This window comes from Cnephaeus nilssonii, assembly GCF_951640355.1.
Source record: "Cnephaeus nilssonii genome assembly, chromosome: 10".
NCBI lineage: Eukaryota > Metazoa > Chordata > Mammalia > Chiroptera > Vespertilionidae > Cnephaeus > Cnephaeus nilssonii.
The window spans coordinates 50683677-50693098 of NC_137081.1; the positions used below are offsets into that span (position 1 = coordinate 50683677).

The following is a 9422-nucleotide window of genomic DNA, read 5'->3' on the forward strand; positions in this document are numbered from 1 at the left end:
CAGATGACCGGCCTATAGCTATGACATGCACTGACCACCAAGGGGCAGACACTCAAAGCAGAAGCTGCCCCCTGGTGGTCAGAGCGCTCCCGCAGCCAGCCAACCTCCTGCAGCCAGCCAACCTCCCACGGTCCCTCCCTCTGGCCAGCTGGGTGGTCAGTGTGCTCCCACAGCCAACCTCCCACGGTCCCTCCCCCCCCGCCAGCTGGCCCTGATCAGCCCGATTGCCGGCCAGGCTGAGGGACCCCACCCATGCACAAATTTGTGCACTGGACCTCTAGTATATAATGAAGTAATACATAGATTTCACTATTAATAAACAATAGAAAAATTGTTATTGTCCAGTAAGTCACAATTAATAAAGCATTATGCTCAAATACTTTTTTTCACATTGCATGACTATCATTTGAATAATAAAAAAGACACCTAAGTTAAAGATCCTGACAGACATTTAACAAGAAAAGCAAATAAAACTAATTTGCTTTTAAAACAAATTAAGCAATAACTAGAGTCAGGTTTTTATGCTTTTGATTTAATACATATCTCTAAATAGAGAGCTTCAAAATCTGTTATCTTTGTCATTACTTTAAATACCATCCATATACTGATATCTCTCAAAGTTCTATCTCCAGCCCAATCCTTTCTGGAATTCTACACTCCTCCACTGAACATCTAATAGGCACCTCAAAAAAAAAAAAAAATACACCATGTTCAAATCAGAGCTCTGGATTTTACTCACCATTATTGATTCACTGGAAGTTATCCCAAGCTCAGTCAAGAGAAACTACATTTTTATTTCTTGACCAGACTAAGCAATTGGACTCATCCTTAGCTCTACTCATTTCCTCATATCCTACATCCAATTGCTCAGCAAAACCTGTCAGCTCTTCTGCAAAATACATCTAAATCTGATGACATTTTGCCATCCTCATTGTTTCTACCATAGTCCAAGCCATGATCATCCTTTACTTCATAATGGCAGTATGTCCCCAATCTATCTTTTTGCTTCTACACTTTCCCCCATGCATCATATACTCCATGAAGCAGACTGGGTGATCTTTGTAAAATGAGAGTCAGATCATTACATTCTTCTGTTGAAAACCCTTCAGTCATCTCTTCCCATATCTTGGAAGTAAACTTGGTGTCCTCACCATGAACTATAGCTTCAGCCCCTGATCTCCACTCTCACTGACCTATCTCCTACTCCCTGCCTTTCTGACTCTTCTGCAGTCACACTGGGCTCCTTGCTGATTCTTGAACACCCCAGTTTCACTTTCACCTTCATAATTTGTCCTTGTATTTGCTATTCCCCTTACATTCACATTTCTCCTAAATCCCCATGTCCCACTCCCTCACTTCCTTTGAATCTTTGTTGAAAAATATTTGAAATGAGTACTTCTCTGACCATATGATCTAAAACAATACCTTTCCACTCTTCTTTTTATACTACTTTATTTTTCTTAATAGCACTTATCACTAGATGATATGATTTATTTTTATTATCTTTCTCCTCTCAAATACACACATAAACATCAATGTAAACTACATGAGAGCTGGACTTTGTTTTGTTCAATGTTGCATCCCAGTGCCTAGAAGAACATCTGCCACATAGTAGATACTCAATAACTATTTGCAAATCAACATTTAAATGAGTAATAAATATAAAATAAAAAGTGCATATTAAGTTAAAAATCATAAAAACTGACATGCAACACATTTAAAACTCTGGCAAATTAAGGAATATGGATTATTTTGTTTACTATCTAAAATAATGTAACCATATTTTATTTAACTACTAAAACAAGATACTAGGCACATCAAAAGCATTTTCAGTTTTCAAAATATACCCTGCCAAAAATACAGTAAGCATAACTTATTCTGCCAAAATCAAGAAACAGAGCTAATTTGATATTCATCAGCTTCTAATGAAGATAAGAGTTCTTTATGAAGCAAGCTGGAATTTTTATTGTAAGTATAAGTATCAGTCTAGGTTTAAAATACAAATTTCTTTATTTTGAATGGTCATTTTCTGGTTTATAAACTAATGATAATGAATACACAATAATCTCTTAACCCATTGTGACTATCCTTAAGCATTTTTAACTTACAGCAAAGGGCACTGAGCCTGAAGTCAGAAAACCAAGATTGGAGCCTCAGGTTTGCATTGTGAAACATAGAAGACAAAACTATTTGGAAACACTCTTGAAAACTGTACAGAATTGTATATATTAAAGTTTACCAGGCTCTTTTACCAAGTGCACCATTATCAACAAAAGACTAAAGAATTTGTTTATCTTAGACTATTATCCAACTTCTTTTTCTTTTATTATATCTCTATTCCAACATGAGGTAATCTGAAATATAATATTTTAATTCAGGCAATTAGAGATTTTTTTAAAAATCTACATTTTCTATATGGGAAGAAAACTGTGGCTATCAGCCAATTTTTAAGTTTCTAGGAAAATCAGCCTTTTGGCAAATCTTAATAAGTTCTACCTGGTTGCTTTCACATTTCAACTTGCATGACTGCAGGCCATCTAACAACTTTGCCCCTTAGGGGTTTTCTTTGGAAGCAAGTGAAAACCCTCAAATTCAAGTTGTACCTTGATTCCTAGAGAGCAACTGCCATAAACTATGTCCTCAATGCCCTGATTCTCTGGTCAGAAGTTCTGAAACTGCCCTCCTCCTCTACCACTTGGAATTTCTCTTTCTGGAGGGTCAGAAATTAAAATTCATGGGTTCCCTAACCTTCTAGGATTTTTTCGAGTGAAAATTATTGCTTTCATGACATTCTCAAAAATCTCCATGCAAATTTTTTTAAAACAAAAAGCTGCCTTTTTCTTTCATATTGGGTTTTCTTAATTCCATCTCATCATTCAGATTCAGAACAAAATAGATTTTCCTGACCTATTTAAACCTTCCATTTTGTCACTTGTTTTACATCTGATTCTCTAACCTGTAATTCATTGGTTACTTATTAATTCAACACATACTCTATAGTTTCTACTCTGAACAAAGCTTTAGAGTAAATCTGCATTTTCACATAATTACATGTAGAGATAATATTGATATCAAGGGTATACAATTATTTGTAAAACTAGAGGCCCGGTGCACAAAATTTGTGCACTGGGGGGCAGTGTCCCTCAGCCCGGCCTGCACCCTCTTGCAGTCCAGGAGCCCTTGGGGGATCCTTAGTGCTACCACAGAGGTGGGAGAGGCTCCTGCCACTGCTGCTATGCTCGCCAGCTGTGAGCCCGGCTTCTGGTGCACTGACCACCAGGGGGGCAGCTCCTGCATTGAGCATCTGCCCCTTGGTGGTCAGTGGACGTCATTCCACCGTTTGGTCAATTTGCATATTAGCCTTTTATTATATAGGATATAATAAATAATTTATGAAAAGTTTTATTCAGTACACAGATTATAAATACTTGAAACATAATAATAGAGCATAATTTATAATTCAGGAGACCCAAATCTAAATCTAAACTTTATTATTCATTCCTAATGCTAAGTCAAAGACCTTTTTTTGCTTCTTGTACACCTGGGTTATCTTACTTGAAAAACAATAAGGAAACACACTGCTTTACATAATTCAGAAGAAATGATTAAATCTTAAAATATAAAAAAATCAAATTAAAATATGCTGATGCCTATACAAAACCTTGAGGGAGAGAGTGGGGAATGAACTAGAGATTAGAAGGAGACTGACTTCCAAAAGGCCATGCTTCTGAAGAAATCATTTACCCAAATGCTGAGCAAGTCTGGGGACATGATTGACAGCCTCTCCACCAAGCACTGAAACAAATTCCCTAGTACTAAGCTTATCCCATCTCCTGAATTCCGCACTTGATTTACTTCAAATATTATCTGGACCTGCTAGGGGCAGTGAGCTTTTCTACTGCAAGCCTTAAAGCCAGGTCCTGGGCTGGCCATGCCATGGAATCCCAGGCAAGACTCTGCTAAAGAAGATGCAACATGAAACACTGTCCTGTCTGAGGCTTTGCTTAAATTTCAGTTTCCCCTTCAAGAACCTTACCTCTGTCTCCTGACTCATGTCAGTCCTCATCCCAATGCTTCCATGTTCTTCCTCTAACTGCCCGTGCCTGGCATTGCCCAGTCTTCTAAACCTGTGCTTCCTTGGTTTTTCCAAGGCTAGCTGTCAGGCAGACCCCTCCCCACTCCCTGGAATAAACCTATCATTCACAGCTGCTCTATGTGACTTCCAGGCGTAAATCAAATGACCATTTCTCACCAAAGTGTCATCATCCCATTTCTAGGAAGTAGTAGCTGCTTCAATAAGGAGAATGGAGAATAAAATGAGAATATAAATGGGTAGACAGGCATTAATCCTTTGGAGAGAGATAGTGTCGCAGGACCTGTGACTTGAATAGAACATAAGAACAAGTGACCGAGAAAAGGAAAGAAACAAAGGAAGGAAGGACAAAAGGAAAGGAAAATAGAAAATCACTGGGAATACCGTTGGGAATTGAATTTGAAGAAATATTTAAAGGCTAGTATGTACAAAGTCACAATTTTAAACACTTACCAACCCAAAGCTTTCAAATGCTAAAATGAAAAACAGAAAATAGTAAAATTTAGATCAAAAAAAGAAATAAAATTGTGTAATTACAATTAGGTCTATATATTCCAAAAGTAGAAGCAGTAAACAAAATTAGCTCATAAAGTTTACCCATTACATAACATTGTAAAATTTGAAGAGGAGGACGTATAATAGGAGAACCTGGCAATATGGTCAAAATTAATAAAGAATTGTTTAATGCAGCAAGCAATTCAGCAGGGAGCAGAGGAGGAAAGAAGGAAGTAATGAGTCAGGAAGAGGAGAGACACTTAGAAGATAAGAAAAACTGTTTCACTTACCTATGATCCTATTTTGCAATATGCTAACTGTTAAGTAAGAGGAAAGAAAAAGCATATAACATTGCCAACCAACCACATATATTTTTTAAAAAATAACATCCTAGCTCAATAATTCAGTCAACAAGCAAAGTCACATCAAGTGACTATTTGAAAAAAAGGATATGAATGTACCAAAATCTTAATAGCTAATTTTCTAATAGGATTGAAGGGCGTTAAAATGTACAGGGCAGAGGTGGCACTGAACCGAGAGATTGCTTTCCCTTTATTCAATACTATAAACGTCTGAAAAAGAAAAAACACAGCACACAAACCAGGATTTAGAATATACATCCAGGACATTTGAAGAGAAAGGTGAGACCATTCTCTAGAAACATAGCCTTATAAAATAATGTAGTAACATGCTAATTACCAACATATGACATCACAATAGATGTTTTTTTCTCCCTGAGCACTGTAAATTTTCATAAATCAGTACGTGACATGAGGATTTAAAGAAAACAAACAAAAAAAATGTAGTCAATGCCATAGGAAGTCTTAGCATCTTTATCAAGTTTTGATACCAATATTTTTAAACTGTAATTATAATTCATGAAAAACATGAAAGGAAGCTGTGATTACTTCTTCATTAAAAAAAAAAAATCACAAGAACATCAGGGTTTTCCAAGTGTATTTTTGGATAAAATTCTTTTTGGGGCACTTGGAAAAGGCAAAGTCTGTGGTATGAAGGTGTAAACCTGCTGATAAGCCAAGTACCTTATATAGAGCTTAATATCATAAAGAGGCATTTAGGCACTACTCCTGGAAATGCAGGGTGGGGCAAAAGTAGGTTTACAGCTGTGAGTACACCAAACACAAAGTTTATTCTTGTATTATCATTTATTAATTATTGTATTTTTTTCTGTACGAGCAACCGTGAACCTACTTTTGCCACACCTGTATAAAACATGCACATGAAACAATGGCTCCTTTTCACTTTTTGCTTCACCACACTTTGCCCTTCCTCAGTTCCCACTCTGCAGAATGCCTCCTTAATTTTCTGCCTGCTCTGAGAATGTAGGTTCAAATGAGTGCTTCCAAAACTTCTAGGATAATGAGGTCATTCCATGGTCAGGCCCACCCAGCATCCTCCGGCTACCTGACCCAGAGAGGAAGAGGCCCAGTGCTCTTTACCAGACACCCCTGGGGAGAGCCCAGAACCAATTAGGAAGTAGGGGAAGTCAAGGGAACTTGATCAAGAACTCACTTTCTTATTGATGTAGTACGGGTCCAGGTCCTCCAGGGGCTCTGACACCATCCCTGGAGGAATGTCTCCATAAATAAATGGAAGGGATTTTCCTGCTTCCAAGTCACTATTTGGCCTTGGGCCGTTTTCATCATCCTCATCCTTGCGCTCCTGCTTGGGTCTCTTAGCTTTCTCTTCTGCAATGCGTTGTTCAATAGCAGCAAGGGATTCCCTGGTAAAGAAGCGGAAGCTGTCAGGTCCTGGCGGTACCAGCACTGACTGTGCCATCTTTTCATCCTGCTTTAGTCACTGTTTAGCTCCTTGCATAAGAAAGTGCTATGGAAACAAGAGACGGACACACACACAGAGAGAAAGCAATGGCCATTAGGGAAAAAGGTGACTGGCAATTACATGATATTGACACGAAATATATAAATCAAGCTAGATGTAACAATATTTTACTAAGGCAGCTGTATTTGGCACCCAGGGAATTCTCTGCATGTATTCACTTGCTTGCATGGAGATCTAGCTTACATATTCAGTAGATGTCTATGAGGTAATCTTATCTCCCTCTTCCAAAATGTTTTAAGTGGAAATATCCAATTCAGAATTCAGAAATGGAGGATACTGGTTTGTGCTTGCTGTTTCACTTGTGTGAATAATTTGGCAGCCATCTTTTTTTTTAAAAAAAAAACATCCTTTCTGAAAAAATATCAGAGATCCAAAACAAGAGATGAATCATCACCTAAAACTGTCGAACCTGGGCTGTTCCAGGGATCTTGCACGATTCTCTCCATTTTTTTTCTATGCTCCCTTTGGCCTACTTTTCCACCCCTAAGAGCTTATTCAAAATCCACGCACCTGGTAAAAAGCTCTGGGAATCCCGAAATGCCAGGCTGTGGGAACAGAGGTGGATGCTGCTTGAAAGCAAGGGAGCAGGAAGGAGCAGGGGATGCCCGGTTGCGTTTGGAACTGCTCGGAAGCTGCACAGGAAGGGATCCAGCTCCTGCCAAACTGGGCAGGAAGTCACCCGCGTCAGAGGTCTGGAGCTAGGACCCCCGGCTTAGCAACCTGCTGTTAGCTAGTGTAATTGCTTCTTAAGTGAACCAATTTGCAGTGCCTTAGAAAATACTGTGGAGAAAGCCCGTTTTCTCAAATAGTGCCCATTTCATAAAATGTACATAGCAGCTTTGGACTTGAAAAAAAACAAACACACATAAGTTGAAGATAGTTTATCCTTTAAGGAAACTCCTATTCGGCTGGTCTTTGCAATACCATAAATGAAGTTTTACTGTATTCTAATCACATTTTACTGGTTTAACATATATATAAAACCCAACAGAGCACACCAATCACACCGAATGTGATCTCTCAATCAGTGGCAGGAGTGTCTATGCTTTTTAAAATAATACAACCAAAATCTTGACACCGGACTGTCAGCTGTATTCAATCATTTATCTATTCTCCCTTCTTTAAAAAAAATGTCAATCCATTTTAACCCCACTCTACAGGAATGAGAATTGCCATTTAATTATGAAGTGCATTTTCTAAGAGTAAAATTCATTAACATCTGGGTAATTTCTGTATCATACGCCAGATAAAACAGGAACATTAAAAATAACATAAGCTACAGTACCGTCTCCACATTTGTTTTTGAAGTAGACTAGGCAGGACCTTTCAGCCACCAGCTAGCAGACTGCCTTCAGTATCACAGTGCCTCCAAACACCCCTCATTTTCCTCACCCAGCCCCAGAGACCCTTTTGCCTGGAGACAGGCATGGCAGTCCCTCCCCGGAGTGTGCAAGGAGAGAACTGCCATGCCTGGATGTTCTAATAAAAGAGACATGCTAACACATGCAGTCAGCAGGTTCAGAATGAAAGTGGTCCTCTGCTGATTCCCCCAAGGATTCTACTGTAAAGGTACAGAAGCATCACAGAGAACAAGCAGAATAAGAATATTAAAACATTACCCCTGCAGAATCTTTTATACTCAGATTTTGGGATTGATAAACTGGCATCAAGAAGACTGCAGATAAAATTCCATCATGCTTTTTTTCATTTTTTTTTTTTTTTTTAATTCTCCTTCAAAGACCACACCTAACTTCCTGTAAAAGGATTGTGGTAACTGAAGTAAGAACAGGCATTTCCTGTGCAGGGGACTACAAAACGGCATTCTTGTAACTACCACTAGAGGGCGGGGCAACTGTGGAGAGAAACTCCTCAGGGTGTACACATAGACATATGTTTGAAGCAGCCCAAAGCTTTCAGTAATGGAAGTCTGATCTTCAATTATTAATTTTGTTAACTAATAATGCTTCTGTTTGTGCTTTTATTTGCCAAGCCAGAAATCATTTAATCAATACAAATAATTCAAATTAAAAGTAAAATGAAAGTAAATAACTTAGGGATAAAAATAAAAACTCATAAAACAGCAATTATATTAATGGAAGTCTGATATACAGTGCGATTTAACATTAGGCTCAGCCCCCCAGAGTATCTGAAATCCAATAAAATGCTTTGCTAATTCAACAGAGAGATTGTCTTTGTGTTATACTAGTTACCTTTCTCTAGAAATAAAAATCAACCTGATCAGATACCAATTTTATTTTATCTCTGATTTAAATGACTGAAACGCAACCAGAAGAAAACTGAACAGCCAGTGGGATCCTAAATGCCAGTCTTTCAACTAATAACAGAGCTAAGATTTGAGGGCTTACTATGTGCCAGTCACTGACTGGGATAAGACATCTGCATGTGCTATTTCATTTCATCCTCTCCACAACCCTGCCAGATAAACACTTTCATGGCCTTTATTTGAAAACTGAAGAAAAAAAGCACACTGAGGTTAGGAAAAAGTCACCTAAGATCACACAGGCAGAATTCAAACTCAAAATCTGACACCAAAAATCTGTGAATTTAATTCAGTCTTAAAAACAAACACCTACACATGCAAACAAAGCCTAAGATAAAATAAAACAGTTACACCTATTATAATCAGAAAAGGTTATGATTATTAAATTGGTATATTTAGCCTATTTTATAGCTTAGCTATTTTAATTAAAAAATATATTTATTGGAAACAAGCAAAGAGAAGATATAGCCCCAAAGAATTTTTTAGTCACTATACTAGTTTGTTTTGGTTATAAGAGACAAAAGAATGACTCAAATTGGCTTAAGAGAAAGGGAGCAAGGAATAAAGGAGGAATAAAGGAGGAAGGAAGGAAGGAAGGAAGGAAGGAAGGAAGGAAGGAAGGAAGGAAGGAAGGAAGGAAGGAAGGAAGGAAGAAAGGAAGGAAGGGGAGAAGGGAGTTCTTCGGTTCAA

The 9422-nt window shown here is 38.1% G+C and overlaps 1 protein-coding gene across 9 annotated transcripts in view; it reads right to left on the minus strand.

Moving 5' to 3' along the window:
• SCN2A (sodium voltage-gated channel alpha subunit 2) overlaps window positions 1-6388 on the minus strand; it is a gene marked incomplete at both ends in the record, with an annotated part of 91940 nt that extends 85552 nt beyond the window's left edge. For 7 of the 9 annotated variants that reach the window (XM_079782437.1, XM_079782436.1, XM_079782439.1 and 4 more), the window contains 2 exons: window positions 5042-5160; window positions 6122-6388. In XM_079782437.1, coding sequence (XP_079638563.1) covers window positions 5042-5160; window positions 6122-6388 — 386 coding nt within the window. Of the gene's footprint in view, window positions 1-5022; window positions 5161-6121 lie in introns of all 9 variants that reach the window. The other 2 variants (XM_079782432.1, XM_079782440.1) reach the window with 2 other exon arrangements.
• Between the last annotated feature and the right edge of the window lie 3034 nt (window positions 6389-9422).